Consider the following 25,141-nt stretch of genomic DNA (forward strand, 5'->3'; position numbering starts at 1 on the left):
TCTCCAGTCTTCTTGCCTGGAGGATCCCGTGCACAGAGGAGCCTGGCGGGCTACAGTCCGTGGGGTTACAGAGAGTCGCAGGCCACTGAAGCAGCTTAGCACACACACACCCATAGCACCAATAACTGGGTGGGAAACCTAAATGATTGCTATTGGTCTTGTGTCCTCTAGTAGTAAAGTTTATGTAATCAGTCCTATTTTTCACACCTGGCAGGAAGAACAATCCTTGGGATCCCTAGTGAAGACTCCATGGACAGAGTAGATCCAAGAAACGACTCTGAGATGGTGGGGGTTGTGTTCAACGACACTTTCTCATACCGGCTGAAGTTCAGCTGGGGACACAGAGTCCCGATCATGAAAGAGAACTTCGAGTACTCAGGTAACCACCGGGAACTGGTTGCAGTCGTCTTTGCTGCCTCGTCCAGTTCTCTATGGGAAGTGCCTGATGGAAACGTTAATAAGGTCAAGAAAAGAAGCAGTGTGCTTTTCATTTCTGAACTTCAGGATGTTTTCCTTACAGGATGAGTCTCACTGTTTTGTCAGCCGTTTAAGATGTGCTCCTTTGTTGCAGTTTTGCTTTAAAAATGCTCTGGATTTTGTCATCCTGGACTTTGAACGGACTCTCAGAGAGTTCACTTTAGAACCAGGGTTAATGTTTTCATTCCATTCATTGATTTCCGTTGCGTAATGATGTGCATGTTTTTCTTCTTTAAAGACCACTGTTTGGCTCTAGAGGATGAAGCTTTCTGTCTCCTGTCAACATACTGGGAAAGCGGGTTTGTGGCTTTTCAAACTGCAATTAATGCTGCAATTATAGAAGTAAGTGCCCAGCCTCCAAGACCTGATTTAAATCTTCTGTACTTCTCCCCCATGTGTCATCCCTGTCTCCTCCTCCATCCTGCCCTCCTAGGAGAGGCTGCTCTGTTTCCTTCTCCAAGAAGACGGAAGCCGTCGGAGGCATAGCCTCCCGCTTCCCAGCATGAACGATGTGGAACCACAGACCTGCCCCCTGCACCCGCTCTCCCTCCCCGTCCTTCCTGCCCCTCCTCAGTGCCAGGGCTGGAAGCAGGACCCTTGCCCACAGTACCAGGAAGGTTGCACAATGGATTTTCTTGTCCACGACCTCTTTCTTCAGCTTCCCCTTTTCAACGAAATTCTCTTCAGTACTTAAAATGATCAGTGTCTTTCCTTCTTATCAAGACCTTCTCCCATTCACGGTTCCTCAAACACCCTCTTTCCCCTTAACATCTTTACTTCTTGAAAGCATTGCTTCCTTTAAGCTCAACTCAACTCAATAAAATTCCTGTTCCCACCATGCCACCAAAATGATTTTTCTGAGGTCAGTAGCAACGCTCATGTCCATTAACACGTGGCGTTTTCCTTCCTTGTCTTTCCTGGTCTTCTAACTAAATATCACAGCATTCACCTGGTTTTCCTTCACTTTTCGAGCAATTCTTCTCAGTGTTCTTGCAATCTTACGCATCGTCACACTCCCAGCTCTTTCAGTCTGTAGTTCTACAAGGTTCTATTCAACGCATTTTTCTCCATACTTTCTCGACACGGTGTCATCCTTTACCATAAATTTATTTACAGTTTGCATGCTGATGACTGTAAGAACTCTGCTTTAATTGTTGACCAGTAAACTTGTCCTTTAAAGGACCAGAGAGCAAGTATTCTGCGGTCTGGGGGCCAAACAGTTTCTGTTGCAAATACTCAACTTTCCATTTTTAATGTGGAAGCACTCATAGACCAATATGCGTGACTACATTGCAGTAAAGCTATTTACAAACACAGGTGATGGACAAGGTTGGCACCACTGTAGTCCTGAGTAGCTGACTATTTACTTTGATGCCCCATAAACAATTCAGATTTGTATGTTCAAAACTGAATGTGGGCGTTTTTCTCTACACATGACCGAGCCTTTAAAAAATTTTCTCTATCTCATGCATGCATGCTCAGTCGTGTCCAACTCTTTGAGACCCCATGGACTGTAGCCCACCAGGCTCCTCTGTCCATGGGGATTCTCCAAGCCAGAATGGGTTGCCATCTTCCTGACCCAGGGATTGAACCTGCATTGCAGGTGGATTCTTTACCCACTGAGTCACCTGGGAAGCCTTTTCTCTACCTCCAGTGAATGCCAAAGCCAGTCACTCAACTGGGGAGTTATCAGGGATCACTTCCTCTGCCTCACCATTACTCTTTTCTCTCATCCAGCCCTGTTAATTGTAAGCTCAGCTCTACTCACCTCTCTTCAATTCTGCCCCCAGCGCGTATTCAGGTCATGGTCATCTCTTGCCTGAACTGTGAGAGTCATTTATGTATCCAGCTTCATCTTCCTCCCTCCACCTCTATCTCACTATATTTTAACTGCTAGAAATATATAAATTCTTCTATATGAAAATGAAAAAAAAAACTGTGGTTTTCTAGTCTATTTCTTCTATAGTTAACCTAATGCATTTGTTTGCTAACATCCCAATTTAGGTCACAACGAATCATTCTGTGATGGAAGAGTTGACATCAGTTGTTGGAATAAATATGAGGACACCCCCTTTCATTTCTAAGGGAGAAATTGTAAACGAATGGTTTATTTTTATTTGTATTATTTATTTCTCCCCTTTTGTGTATGTTGCATCATTAAACATTACAAAGGAACGAAAAAAATTTAAGAAGCTGATGACAGGGATGGGTCTCCGACAGTCAGCATTTTGGTGAGTTACCTGTGTATCCCACGTTAATACCTGGGGGAACTCATTGGAAAGGGCCCTCATGCTGGGAAAGATTGAAGGCAAAAGGAGAAGAGGGTGGCAGAGGACGAGATGGTTAGATAGAATCGCTGACTCAAAGGGCATGAGGCTGAGCAAACTCCGGGAGGTGGTGGAAGACAGAGAGCCTGGTGAGCTGCAGTCCATGGGGTTGCAAAGAGTCGGACACGCCTTAGCGACTGATCGGCAGTGATAATGTTAAGTTTAACATTCGTTGTGTGTTTGTTAAGATAATTTTAATAATTGCTAGGCTAAAGTCTTCATGGGCATTATTTCATTGAATCCTCAGAACAACCATCTGAGATAGTTAACACAGTCACTCCCGTTTTACAGACGAAGTGAGAAGAGAGACTTGCCCCGATCACACAGCTAGAGAGCACAGAGCCACGTGTTTATAGCCAGCTTGACCCCGGTCTGTTCGTTTTCGGAATGTGTGCTCTGAACTCTTGTATACCACCTCTCACGTGTTTGCTTACGTGCGACATTCTGAATTAATTCTTTGTTTCTACCGTAGGCTCTCCTGGGCATTGATGTATGCTGGCTTCATCTTTATTGCATCCATTTTTATGAGTCTGGTCATAAAATTATTCCAAATGATTATCCTTACTGGCTTCATGGTGCTAGTCACGCTTTTCACTCTGTATGGCCTGTCTTCGGTGAGTTGGCAAAACATGCTTTTCTCATCCTACAAGTCTCAGATACATAAGCCAGTAACCATGTTTCTTCAGGATATTGGTAGCCTAGAGCTTCTCATTTTGTATTCTGGTTTCTGTATGTTTTTGTTCATGTGATGAACGAGTGAATATTGCTATTTGTGATTCTCAGTGGAAAAAATATACCCCCTGGAACTTTTCTTCCTTCCTTCAGATAGCACTGGCTTTCCTTCTCTGCGTGCTGATAAAGAGACCCATCCTGACCGGCGTGGCTGGCGCTGTCATCACTGTGTTTTGGGGCTGCCTGGGCTTCACTGCACTGCACAGTCCGCTCCCACCATCACTGGGGTGGGCTTTATGTCTGTTCAGCCCTTTTGCCTTCACTGCTGGAATGGCTCAGGTAAGAACGCAGCCATCTAGTGACTATTTATTAGAGTTTCAGCATTATTGAGACAGTTTGTTACTTCCTCAAGCTTAATGATCAATCACCCTGCATTTTAAGAAATTATGCTATTGAAAAGTTAAATAAAAAATCTTATCGGGACTTCCCTGGGGACCCAGTGGTTAAGACTTCACCTTCCAATGCAGGGGGTGCAGGTTCCATCCCTGGTCAGAGAGCTAGGATCCCACAGGCCTCTCGGCCAAAACCAGAAAAGCAAAAAGAAAGCATAAAACCCAAAGAATATTGTAACAAGTTCAATAAAGAATTTGAAAATGGTCCACATCCAAAAAAATCTTTAAAAAAGATCTTATCAGAGTTATCAAACAGATCATTTGTAAACTCTTAGGAAATTTAAATGAGAAAAACAATTGCTCACGGTCTGAGCGGGGTGCAGGCCGGGCCCCATGAGTTAGAATCAGTCCTGTCCCTTCCTGCTGAGTCCCCCTGGGCGGGTCACCGGGCTTCTGGGGTTTCTCATTGCTCGTCTGCAAAGTCAGGATGTTGGAATCGAGCTCACGGGTAATTGTGCTGTTATTTATGTATGAGGCTAGAACAACGCAAGGTGAAGCTTAGCTATGATCTTCATCATCTGTTTTATCTTTATTACCCTTAAAATCAACTTCCTCAAGTCTTCAGTACTTATCTAATGTTTGAACATGTCTGCAACATGCGGATTTTCATACTTCCTTCAAAAAGCCTCTCACTTCCCTGCCCTCTCTGGGTTTCTCTTCCCAGAATATATATTATTTTTGGTTGCTTTCCCACTTCTCTAAATCCCCTTCCTGAAGATTTCTGATTAATGAATCAATTAAGTTTCTGTTCTTCCATTGTCCTACCTTCTCTTAGAGCATTTCCCACTCGGTGACAATAATTTTATTTGTCAAAAGCAACGTTGCTACTCACAACTTCACCATGCATTTTTTTAAGGAAAAGGAATATTAAAATTAAAATTGTATTTGCTTATGCAACATCATTAAAAAAAACTTCAGTTTTATAGGTTTACCTAACTTTGACTGTATTATATTCTTTGTGGCCTCAGATTTCACATCAGGAGTATCACGTGAGTGCTGTTGTTTTCCCTGATCCCTCTGGAGAGTCATACACAATGATAGTGATTTTCTTCCTTCTGGCATTTGACACTCTGCTCTATTTGATGTTAACATTATATTTTGAGCATGTTTTGCCTGGTAAGTAATAGTGTGATGTCATTAGAGTTGAATTTAAAGTAATTCTGTGTCTTGAAAAGTGGTGTCCATTTGTTTGTTGACTTGTCATTTTAAAAGCATTTCTGATTGCAGAGGAAAGGAAAAACATCCAAAACAGTAATATCCTCATTTTCATCTCAATATTTAATGATATGAATGGAACTATTTTGTTGAGACATTTTAATGAAAAACCACTTGCATTTCTGTTGGTTTATATCTTTTATAAAAGTAAGAAGTAAAGAGTGTGTGTGTGTGTGTGTGTGTGTGTGTGTGTGTGTGTGTATTAACTGGGGAGAGGAAAGGAGACACTTATATCAACCATTAGAGAATACTGCTTTTTAGCACTTGAATTCACAGCCATAAGATAAGATAGCTCATTACATCATTCCTGCTAATATTTGGCTCTAGTAAACTTGTTCTTCTGCATCTCAAAATATTAACATTTACAGTGCAAAGTTAATGGATAACTTCTTCTCTTGTTCCTTTTGTGAGAAAAATCAGTCTAACGGGAATGCTTTATATAATGTTCTACAAATAAAATAATAAACTCTACAACCAACTTTTAAACAATTATTATAAAACTCAAGTGTAGTCTACACACACAATCCCAGGAACTAATACACCTGTATTCCCTTTTGTGTGTGTGCTCAGTTGATAAGTCATGTCCGACAGTTTTGTGACCCTGTGGACTGTAGCCCGCCAGGCTCCTCCATCCATGGGATTCTCCAGGCAAGAGGACTGGAGTGGGTTGCCATTTCCTCCTCTGGGGGATCTTCCCGACTCAGGAACTGAACCCAGGTCTCCTGCGTTGCAGGCCGATTCTTTACTGTCTGTGCCACCAGGGAAACCCCTTGGTGGCATAGGCAATTTAACTATGTGAAAAAGCTTGTTCTCCAGTACTTCCATCTAGAATTTAATTCCTGTTTTAATTGGCAGCATTTCTATTCTTTCTTGTTAAGTCCTCCACGTGTTCATAATTAGTATGCTTTTCTTTTTCGAGTAAAATGAAGACGCATAAAGATCCATGTCTCTCCCAGTGTTTATTTCCGCACTTTTTTCCTTCCTTTTCACAGCGCGGCTTCCCTTTCTGACCAGCTCGCCGCTGGCTGTTCTCAGCTCAGGTTCATCCTCGAGCCTGTCCTCTTGCCCACATTCAGTTTCTGAAGCCTCATCGCACTCTTCTTTTTGTCTCTCTCTTCAAAGCCCCTTGTTTTCCAGCTCTGGTTTTCCCTTATGTTTCCCTCCACATCCCCAGCATCTTTCTTTTCCTTCGGGCAGTTCCATGTTGTGTCCCCCACATCAGTTCCTCTCTTGGCGTGGCCCTTATTCGAGCTTATCCCCTTGTATCTGCTTACAGTGATGGCTTGTAATACAACATGACACGTAGAAACTCTGTGTTGCTATAGTTCTCCTATAGTCTCTGGAAAAGTCTATTGAATTTCCTCTTCTTGTCACCAGTAAATTCATGTTTCGTGGATATATCATTAAAGTTCCACCTCATTTTATTTTCTCTGATGCTTTAGATCCATAGCTGCCCTTTCTTTTAACTGTTGCTCTATATTCTCATTTCTTATCATTAGAATATAAGTTCATTTGAATGTCAAATATTTTAATTGACTCTACTGTTCACATACAGGGGTATATGGAGGTATGAACCTTGCTGGTGGCTCAGTGGTAAAGAATCTGCCTGCCCACGCAGGAGATGCAGGTTCGATCCCTGGGTTAGGACTATTCCCTGGAGCAGGAAATGGCATCCCACTCCAGTGTTCTTACCTGGGAAATTCCATGGAAAGAGGAGCCTGGTGGGCTACAGTCTATTGGGGTCATAAAGACTTAGACACGATTTAGTGACTAAACAACAAAAATAGCAAAATGGAGGGATATGGAGAGAAAATTGGAAGAAGGCAGTCGAGAAGTACAAAATTCCAGTTATAAGATATATAGTGTCCATGCACACGTGACGACTGTAGGTAACATGCTGTGTGATATGTGGAAAAGCTGCTAAGAGAATAAATTCTGAGTTCTCATCACAAGGAGAATTTTTTTTTTCCTTTTTTCATCCTATCTCTATGAGATGAAGGATGTTAGCTGAACCTGCTGTGGTCATCATTTCACACTTTTTGTGAATCAAACCATTATGCTGTACTCCCTAAACTTATATAATTATGTATGGCAATTATTTCTCAATAAAACTGGAAAAAATGAATAGGAGTCATTAATGTGTAGAAAAAATTGCTATCAAGCTACACTGTGACAGGTGCAGTTCTTCACTGATGCTGTTTGCTTGATTCAACATGGAATCATGTCTTTATGGCTCAGATGAAAATGGCCAGCGGCATTCGCCACTGTTTTTCCTGAAGTCTTCCTTTTGGTCCCAGCACAAAAACACTCACCATGAAGTCTTCGGGAATGAAATGAATTCTGAGCTCTCCTGCGATGATTCTTTTGAGCCAGTGTCTCCAGAGTTCCACGGAAAAGAAGCCATAAGGTGACTAACAGTTTATGTGGCTCCTTGCACGTTGAGGTAAAAGTGTGATAAATTAACTTGCCGCAAGGGCAACCACTGGTCAAATGTTATGGATGATGTGGTTTTTAAAAATTTATTTATTTTTAATTGGAAGATAACTGCTTTACAATATTGTGTGGGTTTCTGCCATACATCAGTGTGAATCAGCCACAGGTGCACACACGTCCCCTCCCTCCTGAACCTGCCTCCCACCCCATCCCACCCCGTCCCACCCCTCTAGCTTGTCACAGACCACTGGTTTGAGCTCCAAGTCAGGCAGCAAATCCCCATGACTCTCTGTTTCACAAAGGATCGTGTGTGTCAGAGCCTCTGTCAACACGTCCCACCCTTTCCTTCCCCCAGTGAGGCCACAAGCCTGTTCTCTGGGGCCGCGCCTCCCTTGCTGTCCTGCAGATGGGCTCATCAGTACCACCCTTCTAGATTCCACATATACGTGTCAACATGCGGTATTTGTCTTCCTCTTTCTGACTTACTTCCCTTTGTATAATAGGCTCTAGATTCGTCCATCTTGTTAGAGCTGCCTCAAACACAGTCCTTAGAGCTGAGTGATATTCCATTGTATGTATGTACCACAACTTCTTTATCCATTCTGGATGATGTGTTTTCATTCTTTAAAAAAAATTTTTTTTAGTTAGAGTATAATTACTTTACAGTATTGTGATGGGTTTTGCCATACATCAACATGAATCAGCATTAGTTGATGATGTGTTTTTGAAAGTTCCTTTCTTTCAGATATTTTTGCTTTCATCCTGAAAGATTTAATAATTAGTAGCTTCGTGACTTTCTGGTAAACTCTGAGCTCTCCAAGCCTCATTTCTTCCCAAGAAATTCCATAGTACAGTGACTTCTTGAGTCAGTGAGATAATTAAGCAATATGTCTGTTACATAAAAGGAGCTGTGTATGTGTCAATTTATCATCCATTTGAATTTGATATCCATGTACAGATATATAATAGAAGGCTGTGTTTGTAAATCTGAAGCTTTGAAGAAAAGTCTAAAGACACAAATCTGAGAATGAGAATTTTGGTAAGAGAGGAAGCAGAAAGAGGGGGTGATACTGTATGGCAAAGATCTGAGAATAAGAAAAGTAGTTGGTCAGTATGGAGTCCATAAGGAGTCCATAAGGTATGCCCAGAAGGAATATTGAGAACGAGGTGGAACCAGAAGGGAACAGAGCTAAGGACAAGAAGACAGGGTGTGCAACTGTCAAGTCAGTGATGAGGTTTATGAAACAAGGGCTGAAAAGTGACCACTGGGTGTGCTGCTTGGGACGTCATGGGTAACTTCATTGAGAATGGCTTCAGTAGCGTGGTGGAGTCCCGGGCTCTGCGTCTTAGGTGGGGAATGAAGGCGGGGACAAGAAATGAGACAGAGAGCAGAAACTACTATTATTTTGATAAATTTGCCCGAGGAAGAGGGAACGATTGAATAACCAAGAGAGGGAAGCCTCCCTCCACCGCCCCCCTCCTTCGCTTCTGGCTGACTCTCTTCCCACAGTAGCGCCCCCTCATTTGCTAACGCAGCTGGAAGGCATGAAATGCCCGCGTGGTGCGATCTGAGCCTCCGTGGAAATCCCTCTGGGCGTGGCAGGGGCTTTTCCCTCCTCTTCCCGTTAAGATGGATCCTCTTACCAGTTTGCTGGAAGCCAATCCCGCCTCCATCCCCTCGCTCAGCCGGTATTCCCACCATGCTCCTGAGAACTCGGACAATAAATCTCTCCTTTGGTGAAGTTTAAGGTCAATCATGAGTGGTAGTGTTGGCAGGTAGCGTCATCTGTGTCATTAGAAACTGTATTCACCTCATAGTTGCTTAATCTTCTTTCAGAATCAGAAATCTTAGAAAAGAATATAAAGGAAAGCCCGAAAAAGTAGAAGCATTGCAAGGTAAAGAAAACAGCTTCAAATTGTTTTGATGTTTCTAATTTAAAATGTTTTTTGTTTCTTAAAAATACAAATAGTCATAATGGAAAATTAGAGAACGAATATAAATAAAAGGAAAAATTTTTTTAAATTTCTACTATGAGGCATAATCACTAATACATATTTTTCTATGTATGGATGAGACATTCTAAGAAATCAGATTGTACTAATCATGCTGGTGTATAATCTTTGACTCTAGCTTGGAGCATCGCCAGATTTGTTGGTATTAATATTTTCATAGGGCTTTTCATCATCTGTTCTGGGCTGTGTTTTGCTTTATTTTTGATTCTCTCACAATTTAACCCCATGATTTACGTCTTCAGGGAGTCCCTTAAAAATTCTGGGATGCTCATAGAACTCTTTGCTGTTTCTCAACGGCGTTAGATAATTTTGCAAATGCTAAAACATTGTCAAGTTGTAAGCAGGCATGTGTGAAGGTGCCTGTGACGCCTGCTGGATCCCAGCAGCCTCTCTGAGACCACATCCACACTGGTGATAGATCAGAGCTGACTGGTGCCAGGCAGGCTTGAGCACCTGTCCTTACGGACCCCCTTCCCTGCTAAGATAGAGTAGACGGCATACGCTGCTCCTACGCCTCTGGATCTGGCTCTGGGACCCTCAGCGAGACTGCCTCTTAGCAGAAATGGAGACTTGCCTTTGTCCAGGAGGTATTAATACATACTCTGCTTCCTCTGTTTTTATCCTCATATCTCTGGCTTTATTCTCTCATATTAATGTATATATCCCTTGACCTTCAAAGTATTTGTGGTAGGGAGGAAAGTGGGAATTTATATTCCCAGTCTTGATCTAATTTATCCAGAGGAAGTGATGCTTTGTCTTCATAAATAGACACAAGTAGATATATAATTATACAGAAGTCATATTAAAATACAGTGAAATGAAATGAAGTGCTGAGGTACACTTTACTCTTTCAGTTTTTTTTTTAAGGCCCACTTCGTTGGGGTATAATCCAAAGTCTAACTTTCACATTTTATCCTGAAATAGGCATATGTCTTGACATCTATGAAGGCCAGCTCACGGCAATTCTTGGACACAGTGGAGCTGGTAAATCCTCGTTGCTGAGCATCCTTAGCGGCTGGTCTGTTTGCACCGAAGGTGAGAAGAGAATTTCACAAACCAAGGTGGCTGATAAAACAGCTTCCTCACTCTGATTATGTGAAAGAAAAATGTTTCTCTGAAAGAGGCTTTTTGCAAAGTTGAGCCATTTAAAAATGGGAAATATTTATTTCGTGTTTGCATAAATTAGAATGCTTGTATCTCTTTTTCACTATTATTTGTCATTCTGTGTATACTTCGCATTGCTCTGGACAATAGTATTTATGTCGAGAATAATCTGCATCTTTTCAGTGTATTAATTATGTAGCTATAAAATGGGAGTTTCTTCAATGAATATCCTATATTATCACTCTGCATAGAGTTAATATCCTGGTGTTAAAGACCTACATTTTTTTATCTATAGGATATGCCACCATTTACAACACCCAACTCTCTGAAATAATGAACATGGAAGAAATCAGAAATTATACTGGATTTTGTCCACAATTTAATATCTACTTTGACTTTTTAACTGTGAGAGAAAACCTCAGGCTATTTGCAAAAATAAAAGGGATTCCACCAAAAGAAGTGGAGCAAGAGGTAGATGCATGTGTCAGAATTGATGACTTTGTAAATAATTTACTTAGTTTGCTCCTGATCATATTTTTGTTCAACTATTACTTTACTCTTTGATAAATAAAAATTAATTAATGGGGTTCTAGAATAAATTCCTTCTAACTATTAGCAAATTAAGACTGCTTCAGGTAAAATATTTTCTATTAATGTGGTGTTTTTGATAGGTAAAAGGAGTTATAATGGAATTAGACATGCACAATATTCAAGATGTCATTGCTAAAGACTTAAGTGGTGGACAGAAGAGAAAACTCACATTTGGGATTGCCATTTTAGGAGATCCTCAGGTAAGAGATAAAAATATCTTTGAGATTAATTTGGATCGAAGGGTGTAAAATGATTATTAAAGTCCAGACTGCATTCTAGTTGCCAAACGTGAGAGAAAATTTATAATAAAGGGTCATGCAAGCCCGTTAGGGATCTGATGAAGGACTGTTTGAATGCAGACGTCATACTGGGTTCTGTGTTGTTTTCTGAAGAGCCTCTCTCTAAACGGAAGATGCTCTAGCGTGCTCTCCACTGCAGGTTTTGCTCCTGGATGAGCCAACTGCTGGACTCGATCCTTTCTCAAGGCACCTCATTTGGAACTTCCTGAAGGAGAGGAAAACTAACCACACGATCGTGTTTAGTACCCAGTTCGTGGACGAGGCTGACATCCTGGCTGGTGAGTCTTGGTTTCTTTATACTGACTCAGTATTCAAGGGCTTAATACGAGAGAGATTCTCTCTAACTTCTGTTGGAAAGAAGAGAATCTCAATTGCCATGCCTTTGAGAGAGGGCATCCGAAAGTGGCACTTGGCCTCCAGGGCATTCTGACCGCCAGTGAGTTCTCAGACTCACAGTTTATGTATCTTCCTGTCTGTAACTTTCTGGGCTGTTTATATCAATCACAAGTGCGTATTTTTAAAGATTTGAAATGCCAGTGTTACTTCTTTATGTATGTGCGTGCGTGCTAACTAGCTTCAGCCGTGTCCGACTCTTTGCGACCCCGTGGACTGTACCCGCCAGGCTCCTCTCTCCGTGGGATTCTCCAGGCAAGAGTACTGGAGTGGGTTGCCATTTCCTCCTCCAGGGGATTTCCCCGACCCAGGGATCAAATCCACGTCTCCTGCACTGGCAGGCAGGTTCTTTACCACTAGCGCCACCTGGGAAGCTCTACTGTGTATGTGTGTGTGTGTGTGTTTGTATATATGGGTATATGAAAATATGTGGCTTCCCACTGAAGTGACTTAGCACGTGCACATACAAAAGTATGTATTTTTTTTGTTGAGTAGAAAGGAACATTTAGCTGGGAAAAACTTTTTTTAAATTTGCAATCCTTTGGTGCCTTTCTACGGAGATCCTTTCTTTACTGAATGAGGTGTTGGGTGTGAAGATTGGAGAATTAGAGATACAGCAAACACTCTGCCTAGGAAATCTTGGCAGGTGGGGAAGACTTGTTTCAGTGAGGCAGGAGATCATGTAGAGAAGGAATCTGGGGAAAATGAAGTCAGAAAGGGTCTCAGGGAAGGGAGGGAAATTTTTGCTGTTGATGTGCCTTGTAAGAGTATCTGAAGTTTCCCCTATGAAAGCGAGGTTAGATAGACTTTATCTCTTGTGTCAGTTATCTCCTACCTCAAAAGTGCTGTCACGAGCCATCTTGAAGCTCAGTGCCTTAATCAATAAGCATTTACTTGGTCCATGTATTGGAGAGTTGGCAGTTGAACTGGGGGTTGAATGGCCATGGGCTTTTGTTGTTGTTGCTAAGTCATGTCCTACTGTTCGTGACCCGATGGCCTGCAGCACGCCAGGCTTCTGTCCTCCACCATCTCCTGGAACTTGCTCATATTCATGTCCATTGAGTCAGTGATACCTTCCAATCATCTCGTCCTCTGTCGTCCCCTTCTTCTGCCCTCAATCTTTCCCAGCATCAGAGTCTTTTCCAATGAGTCGGCTCTTTGCATCAGGTGGCCACAGTTTTGGAACTTCATCTTCAGTATCAGTCCTTTTAATGAATATTTAGGGTTCATTTCCTTTGCGAGGGTAACTTAGATAACTCAGCCCCCTGTAGGTGTATTACATCTTCTAGGAGGCATGGTCCAGGCAGGTTCTCATGGCACTGAGTGAGCCTTGAAAGTGCAAGACCTATGCATAAGTCCATTTCAAGCCTCTGTGTGCCCAGGTCACCACTGTCAGTCACATGCTGGAGGCTGGGGGCAAGTAGCAGCATCTAGGAACTCAGTGGTACCAAGGTTGCATTCACCCTGAAAAATCCAGCCAGTTTTGGTCTCCAGAGTAGAGAATGTTCCATATAAGGAATTTGCAAAATTTATTCTTTCTCTCTTTCTACTCAGATAGGAAAGTGTTTCTGTCTAACGGGAAGCTCAGATGTGCAGGGTCGTCGTTGTTTCTGAAGCGGAAATGGGGTATTGGATATCATTTAAGGTAACGTATTCTGGGTGTTGTTGTTGATAAGACTGTATCCACAAGAGAGGTGATCATATTGTAATTCCATGTAATCCTTTAGAGCTGTAAGAAAAATCAGCTTCACTTGGGGAGGGGATTGATTTATAAAAGACACTATGAAACATCTCCCTCTTTAACATTTTCTTAAAACACCTTGGTTTTAAGCATGCAAATTTCTAAAAATGTCTGTATCTTTCAATACAACATTTTTGACAATATTTATATAGGAAAAATCTGCAGTTGTGTCCCCCTAAAAGCAGTTGATCATTTTTAATAAAAAGGTTTGTCTTAAAAGTCTAAAATTGTATTCCAAATCCACTTCCTAGAATGTCAGAACCGGTTACTGATGTTAGCAGGATACGCCTGTAATGTATACAGACTGTTTAACCAAAAACTGTCTTTTCGTGAGCAGTCGTTTTGGAGACGGACTTGAAGGACTCATGCCTCTTTTGAAAATTTAGTTTACAGAGGAATGAAAGGTGCAATACAGAGAGACTCACATCCCTCATCACACAGCACATCTCAGACGCCAAGTTAACCACAGAAAGTGAAGAAAAACTTGTGTATACGTTGCCCCTGGAGAGAACAGACAAGTTTCCAGGTAACAGACTGTGTGATCACATAGAATACAGCCACTGGTCCACGATGACGCTGACTGCATTTTCCGCAGTTCTCCAAGTTGTGCTCTAAAGCTTCTACATGAAAGTATTCATAAGTACTCTCCCTCCCATTTCTAATGTAATGGAGTGTGTGACTTAGACCTGGTTTTGATGAGAGAGCAGCTAAGTTTCCCTGAATGTAGTCCACTGAGAAACGGGTTTGCTCTCTTCATCAGCATTAAACGAAGCTTCGACTTATATCTTTTTGGAAACAACAGAAACCTTTTATTTCTGTTTGAGATACAGGCTCAATAAACCTTATTTTTAAAACACTTATAAGCAGGTCTGTAGTTTCCTGGTAAATTATAATTTTAATTATGAATGTCAGATACTGATTATAAAAAAAACTTGGAAAGTACAAAGAAGAAAATTCAGTTTACTCCATGCCTCCTGAATTTTTATTTTGAATTTTTTTGAGTTTTTAAATAGACATACAAACACATACATGGCCATAGCATTTCAGGAGATTTTAAATTTATGGAACTACAATAGAGATGTACAATAACAAAAATGATTTGAAGGACAAGAAAACACCTTATAGGAATGTTTTTCTTGAATTGCTGGTATCCCTAATGTGAAAATATTTTCAGATTTATCTATCTTGAGTAATTGTTAGAAATGAGTATTTTAGTGTACTCTTTACCAATAATAATTGCATTGTTTCATTACTCTGCTTTTTAGATCTTTGCAGAGACCTTGAAAACTCTTCTGACCAGGGCATAATGAATTTTGGTGTTTCCATGACAACTCTAAGTGAAGTATTCTTGAACCTAAAAGGCAGATCGGCAATTGATGAGCCAGGTATAAAAATGTGTGTCTAGCAGGAAATTAAGGAAAAAGAAAATGACCATGAGTTAATTCATATTTATAGATTTTTCTATGGAATTCTAACTAGAAGGTGAATAAAGGGGGCCATCCACCTTTTAAGGTATGGTAAATGTTTTATAGTAACATCTTCAGGCTTGGGACCAGACCCATCTCCTTGTGACCCTGTGCACGTCCCCTGTCGGTTCTAATCTCTTCCCTCTGCGATGCCCACCACTGTCCCTCAGTAGTTCTCTGCTAACATCCTAAATCCGGGTTTTGTCTCTTTCTTGCCATTCCCTGTAAGAATGTTCTCTTGCCTAGCTAACCAACTCATTCTAATTAACATATTCATGGAAGATAATTAAATAAGATGTTATCTTCCCTTACTTTATAGTAATAATAATTTGAAGAATTTAGAAGCCTACTATGTACCAGCCATAGTGCTCAACTGTTGGATTCTGGTTTTTTTTTTTTCTTTTAAACCTGATTTTATTTTTATTCTTTAAAAGTATTTATTTATCTATGGCTGCACGGGGTCTTCGTTGCTATGTGTGGGCTCTCTAGTTGTGGCGAGAGGGGCCTGCTCTCCAGTGTGGGGCACGGGCTTCTCCTTGTGGCGGCTTCTCTAGTTGCAAAGCATGGGCTCTAGGGCACAGGCTTAGTTGCCCCAAGGCTTGTGGGATCTTCTCGGATCGGGGATCGAACCTGTGCCCTCTACATTCCAAGGCAGATTCTTAATCACTGGCCCACCTGGGAAACCCAGGATTCTGTTGTTCTTAATCCCCATAAATGACTATTTATATTATGACGTAGGTGGGAAAGTGAGATTTACACATTTGAGCGATTAGCCACAATCATACAGCTCACGTGTGGCGTGGTGGGACTCAAACAGGAGGTCTTCATGGACTTTCTCTAACTTAACACCACGGTGTCTTGAAAAAGTCACTGTCAACCATCAGTGATAAACTGATCCTCTGGAGGAGACGAAGGAAGGAGGAGAATTTTTAGGAAATTCGGCTGTAGAAATTTATCATGGCGTTTTTGCATAAGACACGCTCTGCAAAATTCCCTCAGTGAAGAGCTTTCACTACAGATACAAATGAAGTCATGCTTCTCTAGACGCTGAAACCATGTCCTTAAACTGACTCACTCCCTCACCGAAAGTGCATCCATTACATTTGTTTGAAGGAAAGATTTGAATGCAAAAGTTATGGATATCAGTAGCTGATGTGTTAGAAGTGTTGTTTCAAATAGTCTAACATCATTTCTCAACGTTTCTAAAGAGAAAATGTAAACAACGTAACCTCTTGTAACAGTTTATCACATGGTTACAGATCCCGGTGTCGGGGGACCGGCAGAAATCGACGTGACCCCAGACCCCGGCATCGAGTCTGAAGCCCAGCAGGCCCTTTGTTCCCTTCCTGAGGTGAGAAAGACCGTCAGCTCTGCAGCTCTCTGGAGACGACAGGTCTGTGCGGTGGCGAGACTCCGCTTCTTAAAGTTGAGGAGTGAGAGGAAGATTTTCCTGTCCTTGTGAGTGTCACACTTTTTAAAAAATGGTTTTTTTTGTTGTTGTTATTTTTAAAATATTTATTCCCTTGCTTACTCTCGTCTGCGTGGGGTCCCAGCTGCAGCACGCGGCCTCTCCCTGCGGCCTGCTGGCTGCTCTCTGGCTGCAGCGCTCGGACTCAGTTGCTGCAAGGCACGTGGGATCTTAGTTCCCCGACCAGGGATTGAACCCGTGCCCTCTGCATTGGAAGGTGGATTCTTAATCACTGGATTGCCAGGGAAGTCCTTATCAGACTCTTCAAGTCTCTTTAGTCCGTATATGCAAAAAAGGTCCCTATGCCAAGAAAATAAGTCTATTGATTTCTTCATTCATGTAACAGGTTTCTTTTGAGTGCCTGCAGGACCGTCCTACAGTGGTAAATGCCACTGAAAAGGCCTTGAGACGTACGATCTGTCAGGGGGAAAAGCAGCAATTAAGTAACTCCCTAATAACCATGCTGTTTGTTCAGTACAACACACATCTTTACTGAAGCCTATGAACTGTTCTACAGTTGTTCTACTTGCTTCGTTTGAGTAAGATCTGTGCCCTTTTGGTAGTGTTTACCTTCTGATTGGGGGGAAAGGTAAAAAGTGATAAATGTAAAAACTAAATGCATTATATAATAGTTTATACAAAGCAGAGTAGACCAAGAAGCTGGGGAGGGAGTTAGCGTTCATTCCCAATAGGTGAGTCAGTGGTGGTTTCATTGAAATGGTCACCTTTGAGCCAAGACTAGAGAACGTGAAGGGATTAGCAAACAAGTGGTGGAGAATGACGGCTCAGAACCAGAAGCATCTGTTGTATTTGGCAAAAGGGAAGTCCTTCAGGTTTTACGAAGAGAAAGCCTGAATGTAGATAATGCTTGTGAGGTGCCTGACCACAGAGGGAATTTCTACTGTTCTTTCTATGACCAGTAGCTGAAGGGAGACTGCAGTCAGAAGGAGATTTCATTATTTCTTTATGAAGAGAGAACATGCTTCAGTGATGATGGGAATGAGCCAGCAGGAGCGGCAGGGAGGATGAAGGAGAGATGAGCTCAGTGTGGGAGGTCTCGGGAGCGGCGGGGAGCAGGCCCAGAGGAGCACTGAGGCCCGGCCTCGGATGTGAGCGTCGCCCGTGATACCACAGGGGTGGAGTGGGGCCTCGGGCACGTCCCTGGATCTGTCTTCTTCGTGGTTGATAAGACAGGAGGGAGGTTCTCTCCGGTGGGCTTCGTCGTTCTTTCTCTAGGAGCTGCGAGGCTGACAGAGTCTGAGGTCTGACAGGAAGGGGATTTTTGAAAAGAGTGGACACACATACTTGCTAGCGAAGCAGAAAGATGGCTTGGAAGTGTTCACTCACGGTTGGTGGAGTGAGCTCTAGGATCTGAAGCTGGTGTATCCAGTATTGCATCTAGTTTCATCAAAGTTAAGATACATGTCAAGCAACAGCGGGCAGAAGGTCAAGTTTTACTTGAAATCATGCATGTGGCACGCTTGAAGCCACAGTGTGAAACACGGCTCCTTGCCCTTCAGAACTCCCGAGCCGGGCCCTCTGAGTCCATCACACTTTTTTATATTAGATAAATCTTTATTATGTTGAATTGGCTCATTGTTCTTTTCAGGTCTACTGTTAATATATCCTACTTTGCTGTTTATTCTTTCTATTAATTTTTGAGAGTTTTAATACTGAAACCCAACTAAAAATCTTAATTTATCTAGTTAAACAATAATTGTAACGTATAGTGGAACTATATGTCACTTTGTATTTTCCAAGTCTCCTGTCAATGTGTTATCATACTTTTATAATTTAAAAAATAAAAATGAAAGAAGAAAAGAATAAAGCAACAAGAGTTAAAAGATATTTTAAAAACAGTCCCTAGGTAGGATGTCTGAGGCCCCGCAGACTCTTCCGCACGTCCTTGGTCGGCCAGCACGCCCGCGGAGGAACCCGCTGGATCTCACCTTCTCCGCTGGTCCTCCGTCCGCCTCGGACACCTAGAAACGTGATAGGAATTATGCAAAAATGTGGGCCCACTTTCAGATTAATCTCACTCTAGGTTCCATTTTGTGTAACTAAATGGCATATCTGCGTGTTGAATTTCCATAGGTTGGCCTTTAAAGAGTGTGTCTGTGACTTAATCAGAGGGAACATGTTTTAGATTCACGTTTTCATTTTCTTTGACTTAGGTTAGTGGTGTTCGGAATTGCTTTAATCCCCACTATCTTCGAGAAGATCATGTATTCAGTGTATTTTCATGATGATCACTGGGAGTTTTCACCCGGAATGTACTTCCTTTCTCTGGAACAGCTCCCTCAAACTCCTCTGACCAATCTATTGATCATCAACAATACAGGTGAGAAATAGACCTTCAATTTAGTCTCAATTTTTTTTTTTTTTTTTGGCTATGCCATGCAGCTTGTGGGATCTTAGTTCCCTGACCAGGGACTGAAGCCACGCCTTCAGCGGTGAAGGCGTGGAGTCCAAACCACTGGCCCACCAAGGAAGTCCGTAGTCTCAATTTTTACTGTCCAACAGCTTTGAGGAGCGCAAACCTGTCTTGACAACAACACGAGGGGTGAGAGCAGTGCTTGTCTAGCCTGCCGCATCTTCAAGTTGAGGAAACTGAAGGACTCGTTTTCGAATCACGAGAAATAACGGACAGAATGGAAAATGTCAAGCTCGCTCGATTCCGTGCCGGTCTCGTGACCCGGTCACCAGGGCTGTCAGCGTCGTGCTGAGGTCCCCGGGCCAGCAGGACTGTTCGCGTCACCAGAGCAAACACGTCTGGGTCCTGAGGGGGGGGATTTTGTGCGTATTACTTGTAATTACAGACGTTGCGGAGTTCTGAAAAGTCTGTACAATTCACTGATGGAAAGTTTTATTTCCGTGAGAATCACGAGTCTCTCAGGAAATGACTAAGAACTGCCAGGGAAATGAGTTCCTGGAGAGGGTGGGCTGGAGCCTGACGTCCCGGCGTCAGGGCGCGCTTCCTCAGGCTCCGAGCGTGACTGGGGGGCTCCACCCGGTCAGGCTACGCCTCCTTCACCGAGGGGGAAACTCATCTTAAAGCTTTGACACCGATTTTCCTGCTCTTATGCTGCCCTTCTTCACGGGCTTCTTCAGGATCCGATATTGAAGACGTTGTGCAGTCCCTGAAGCGTCAGGGTCTCGTTTTGGAAGTAGATGATGCTGGAAACAGAAACGGCTCAGACGACCCTTCCTACAATGGAGCCGTCATCGTGTCTGGTGGCCACAAGGTACCTTTGCTCCCATGTACTTTTTAAACACGATTGTGGAACCAAATTCTATTTTTAAATAGATTTTATTTTAAAGGGGGAGGAAAAAAGATCTACTTCTGTTTACCACTCAGTACATTTGCCTAAAAGACACACACATTCAACAATTCAAATTATAATTCCAAGGGAAATGATAGATCTGAATCTTTTTTTTTTTTTTTTTGCTTCCATGTACTTTTTATCATGCATGGCTTTTTGCCACATCCAAATAATTATGAATCATAGAAAAGCAGCTCAATTACTCTATAATCAACATAACCTGAACACTGCTTTGCCGCTTTTTAGAAGAAGGTATGAAATTTTAATCCTCCACAGGGCACATTTTCCACCTTCTTTAATTTTTTTTTTTTAACTTGTTAAGGAGTTTATTAAGAATAGTTATTCAGGGTAGAGATAAAAGAGACTTGGACTAGAGTGGAGGGCAGAAGTGATAAAAGCAACAGGTCTGCATTGGACAAGGAGAACAAAGGAATCAAAGGTCTGGTTAGAACCACGTGTCTAAATGAGAAAGATCAGGGTGGAGGTAAGGGGAGTTAGGGTGAAGAGTTCCATTTTGGATAGGTTCGTTTAGATGCTGGTGAGCCATCTAAGAGAAGATATCAGTAGACAACCGGCTATGCAGGATGAGATGACCATTCATCTGAGCTGTAGATGTGTCGATTCCTTGGGGGAAGAAGGTAGGTTAATAAGCAAAGGAACACTTAAGGAGGCCAGCGAAATTTCCACCCCATCTGGCCATCATCACTTAGGAAACTACAAAGATACCTAGGCTCCTGTGGGCTAAGGACGGTCCCAAAGTGAAGTTCCCAGAGCCAAGTATAGCACAGGCCCGTGATTCTTTATTTCCTGGGTCTACGACCCACATCTAATCTGGTCAAGTAAACGTAAACACCGCCAAAATGCCCAGAGTACTCCTACGGAAGCAGGCGGTCACTTGAGCCTGAGAGGAACCGGGGAGCGCAGCCTGCAGGGAATTGTAGGCTGACGGCCGCGGGCGTTGGCGCAACCTCCTTGACAGGCCTGCGGGAATGGTGCACCAGGTAAATTGAGCCTGCAACAGCTACTGCAGGACCGTGGTCGGAAAATGTAAATCTGACCTTGCTTTCTTGCTTGGAATCATTTGGCGAGGACGAGTTCTCATCACTCAAAGGATAAATTCATAGTTTAACATTCAGTGTCTTTTTCATCACAATTTAGTACCCATGGTAGCCTTAACATTTCCTAATTATTCTTCAAGACGATTCTGGACGCTTCCTCCGAGAAAGGGGCTTGCATTGAACCTCTCTTTTCTGTGCTTCCACAGCACTATCTTACAGTTCTCTAATATCATTTACAATCACGGCTAGGTTTCCCGAGCGCTTACATGGTCATTATAGCCTAAACTATTTACCCTCACCAGCTCCTTAATTTTCACACAACTGTCTGAGACAGTTGCTATCAGCCCCATTCTGCAGATGAGGAAACTCTGGCCTAGAGACGTTGGTTCACTAGTCAGGGACAGTCTCCCACTAGACTACGAGTTCCAGGCCGGCACCGAAGGACTAGCTATTTGCTTTTCTGCGGGCCACGCCCTGGGGCGGGGTCTGATGACGACACCGCATCCCGTGGTGCTTTGCGCGCGAGCGCTGCCATTGGCCCGGCCAGTCGGCTCCTTTTTAAAAAGTGAGGTGCGGAGTGGTTGCTTGGTTTCTTGGGACGGAGACTAGGCCCGTGACTGGAAGGCTCGGGCTACTGAGGGGCAGACACCACAGTCAGCCATGGCCCTTGGGCGACAGCGACCCCCGCAGGCATGCCAGCACCCAGCAGGGGAGGAGGGCACCCAGGTCCGTGCCCCACGGCGCCCGAGTTCTTGACCCGGCCCTCCCAGGGGACAGCCATGGCCCCTCAGCCGAACCCGTCCGCGAAGAAGAAAGAGGAAAAGGGGAAGAACATTCAGGCGGTAGCGAGACGCAGATAGGGCGAGCTTGCAGGGTTCCGAGCCCTGGGCTTTGTTGCCGGTCTCCTTCCTGTGCGGTCCGAGGAGAGGGATTTTGTTTGCAATTTTCTGAAGAAACCAGACCTTCCTGTTTCATAGTTTCCTGCGTTTGCTCTGTATTTTCTTGAACACTGCTAACTGGTATCTGGATGTTTTTACAGTTTTCCTCCAAATCACAGAATCTCTCCTTCCAAAGACTGATTAACTGGTAAAGTTCCTGTGAATGGATTTTCTTTGCTTTCTTCACGTCTTCAGTTAAGTTTTCACACACCTTCTGTGATTCAGCCAAGGAAGAAACTGTATTTTCTTTTAGTTCATGTAGATTGTTCCACAGTGTACTAAGAAAGCCATCCATTTTCTTCTTCTGATCTTCTATCTTATTAGCCACAATTGATGAAGTCTTGAAAATATTCTTCCATGGACTGTTGATTTCCAGTATAGATACCACTGCTGCTGCTAAGTCGCCTCAGTCGTGTCCGACTCTGTGCGACCCCATAGACGGCAGCCCACGAGGCTCCCCCATCCCTGGGATTCTCCAGCCAAGAACAGTGGAGTGGGTTGCCATTTCCTTCTCCAATGCATGAAAGTGAAAAGTGAAAGTGAAGTCGCTCAGTCGTGTCTGACTCTTTCTCGACCCCATGGACTGCAGCCTACCAGGCTCCTCCATCCATGGGATTTTCCAGGCAAGAATACTGGAGCGGGGTGCCATTGCCTTCTCCAATAGATGCCACAGTGGGGGATAAAGCTGTTCCCAGTGAACTGAGGAGGTCAGTCTTAAGTACATTAATCAATTCCTGAAGTACAGTTTCACTTTCTGCTGCTAATGACTGTTCTTTCAATATCATTAGACATCTGAGAAACAAGTGTAGACAGACACATTTTCTGGAATTGATGTGAGAGATCCAAGTGCTGCTGCAGTAACAGTGTCTAGTGCAGAGACACTGGATGTCAGCAGGGTACCAAACAAAGTTTTGTGAACTTCTAGCATGGCCTTTTGTTTCTTATTGCCATCCTTAATTAATTCTTCTATATTATTAAACAGACTATTCAAGTTTTTGCCAAAAGCATCTTGAGCTTCTGCATTATGCTGATCAACTGCCTTCTTACGATCCATTTTATAATGGAGACCAAATACATCTTTTGTAGTTTCTTCAACTGTATTGAGCAACCTGTTGGCAACATCATGAAGTCTCTCCTCAGTACTTTCCAAAGCTGAGGTGATATATTCTTCTTCAACAAGCTGTAATTTTGTTTCCTGCAAATGTCTTTGAGTGGTTTCAAGTGCTGTGTCTTACTTTGCAGGTCAGATTTGCACTGGTTAAGTTCATTTTTACTATCCATAAACAATTCTGTAACCCTATTTAGCTCTTCCTCAACAGCAGCAACGTTTTTCAACAAATTCTACAATTTCTTCCTCTTGAACAGTTAGTTTTCCACTCATAGCTCTAAAATTTTCCTCAGTAATGTACACTCCATTTTTTTCATGAGTTGCAGCAAGATCCTGTTTCAGACGCTCTATCTCTTCTGTATATTCCTTAATCAGAGCTTTCTTGGTGAGTTTCTGGTTAACCTCAGGCTTATCGAGTATGCTCTTTGCTCTATGAGCATATTCCAATGTACTCAGAGTTTCCTGCAGATTGAGAGATGCAGGAGAAACTGTTGCAATGATAGATGTTCTTGTACGGCCCCCAAGAGAGTCCTGGAGGATTTTAGTCAGTTTAGATTCTCGATTAAGGAACATGAGGTGTTCTTTCTACAAGAGCAGTAATAACCCTTCCCAGAGTCAACAGGGACTGATCGACATTTCTGGCTTCCAGAACTCTCTTGTCAATTGCTCCAGAACGGCCAGTGTTCTCACTGCTGTCAAGATCAACCGAGTTCAACTTTCCAATTTTAACAAGCTCCTCTCCATCAACTGTGGTTTCTTTCATATGTATTGTAACAGAAAACTGAGTGGGATCGACTAGAGTGGGCGTTCATCAATGTTGCCGCAGTAGTCCTTTTCGCTGCCCCCTTCTCCAAAATTTGATAGACTTCATCCTTGTTGTGTACTGTAATTTCTTCTAAACCTTTGATTATCGCTCCTCTTTTGCTATGGGTATCATCAAACATCTGCAGTCTCAGAAACATCAGAAGACAGATTAAGGAGATCAAAGAGCTTGTCATTATAGATTTCCAATAGTGACACTTTCACTGGAAATTCAGTACCATTATCAGTAATTTTCTCAAAAATCTGATGAAGAGTACATGGACTTATACCAGCCAAAGGATCCTCCTCTCAAGTATACTCTTCATTAGGGGACCTTTCACCTTCCATTGTAAAGGTTTTTCCAGTACCGGTTTGGCCATATGCAAAAATAGTGCACTTATAGCCCATAATAACTTCATCCAGAATTGGACAAACAACACTTTGGTAAACGTCAATTTGTTTAGTATTTGCTCCAAAAACCATATCAAAAGTGTATGTTTTCCTTGAGCTTTTGTCAGAAGTGCATGACTTAAGGGGTCTTAGTTCCCCAACCAGAGATTGCACCTGGGCTGTGGCAGGGAAGGCACCGGGTTTTAACCACTAGACCGCCAGGGAACTCCCACTGCTATGCACACTCTGAGTGTTTTAAATAACTTCAGTTTTATTTGCCAATTATACCTCAGTAAAGCTTCCTTGATAGCTCAGCTGGTAAAGAATCTGCTTTCATTGCGGGAGACCTGGGTTCAATTCTGGGTTGGGAAGATCCCCTGGAGAAGGGAACGGCTACCCTCTCCAGTGTTCTGGCCTGGAGAATCCCATGGACTGTGTAGTCAGTCCATGGGGTTACAAAGAGTCGGACACAACTGAGCGACTTTCACTATATCTCAATAAAGCAGAAAAAAGCAATACTGTTTAATAGACTAATTCAAACATTACTGGAGTATGTAACATAGAAGGTAAAATTCTCTTCATAATTCCACTTGTTTTTTCATATTATATTTATGTTAATGCATTTAGTAATTATCTTCTACACTCTTTTCCTTTATAAAAACACAACTCACTATATCTAGAATGATCTCACATTCAGAAATATATTTTCTAAATTTAAATCATATTAGACAAGTCCTACGACTTTCTTTGTCACATAGAATCTAGATCTTTGACATCTTTCCATGTTCGTGAATGTTCATTTATTTCACTTTTAGAATAAGTCACTTAAATTACAAAAATAAGGCATTCTTGTACCAATTCCAGTAGGGAGA

The 25,141-nt window shown here is 42.6% G+C and overlaps 1 protein-coding gene and 1 pseudogene across 1 annotated transcript in view; one reads left to right on the top strand and one right to left on the bottom strand.

Annotated features, from left to right (window-relative positions):
• LOC133057887 (ATP-binding cassette sub-family A member 10-like) overlaps positions 1 to 25,141 on the top strand; it is a 55,341-nt gene that overhangs the window by 7,338 nt on the left and 22,862 nt on the right. Inside the window, exons 5-22 of the mRNA XM_061144996.1 lie at positions 215 to 379; positions 716 to 819; positions 2,482 to 2,708; positions 3,277 to 3,418; positions 3,630 to 3,815; positions 4,897 to 4,917; positions 7,441 to 7,550; positions 9,414 to 9,472; positions 10,514 to 10,624; positions 10,989 to 11,164; positions 11,365 to 11,484; positions 11,723 to 11,861; positions 13,531 to 13,621; positions 14,104 to 14,243; positions 14,983 to 15,102; positions 16,443 to 16,641; positions 18,826 to 18,992; positions 19,763 to 19,896. Of these exons, the coding sequence (XP_061000979.1) occupies positions 215 to 379; positions 716 to 819; positions 2,482 to 2,708; positions 3,277 to 3,418; positions 3,630 to 3,815; positions 4,897 to 4,917; positions 7,441 to 7,550; positions 9,414 to 9,472; positions 10,514 to 10,624; positions 10,989 to 11,164; positions 11,365 to 11,484; positions 11,723 to 11,861; positions 13,531 to 13,621; positions 14,104 to 14,243; positions 14,983 to 15,102; positions 16,443 to 16,641; positions 18,826 to 18,992; positions 19,763 to 19,896 (2,411 nt within the window). The remainder of the gene's footprint in view (positions 1 to 214; positions 380 to 715; positions 820 to 2,481; positions 2,709 to 3,276; positions 3,419 to 3,629; positions 3,816 to 4,896; positions 4,918 to 7,440; positions 7,551 to 9,413; positions 9,473 to 10,513; positions 10,625 to 10,988; positions 11,165 to 11,364; positions 11,485 to 11,722; positions 11,862 to 13,530; positions 13,622 to 14,103; positions 14,244 to 14,982; positions 15,103 to 16,442; positions 16,642 to 18,825; positions 18,993 to 19,762; positions 19,897 to 25,141) is intronic.
• LOC133057967 (kinesin-like protein KIF11) lies at positions 20,810 to 25,053 on the bottom strand (annotated as a pseudogene).

Source organism: Dama dama, chromosome 5 (genome assembly GCF_033118175.1).
Source record: "Dama dama isolate Ldn47 chromosome 5, ASM3311817v1, whole genome shotgun sequence".
In the NCBI taxonomy this organism is placed as follows: domain Eukaryota; kingdom Metazoa; phylum Chordata; class Mammalia; order Artiodactyla; family Cervidae; genus Dama; species Dama dama.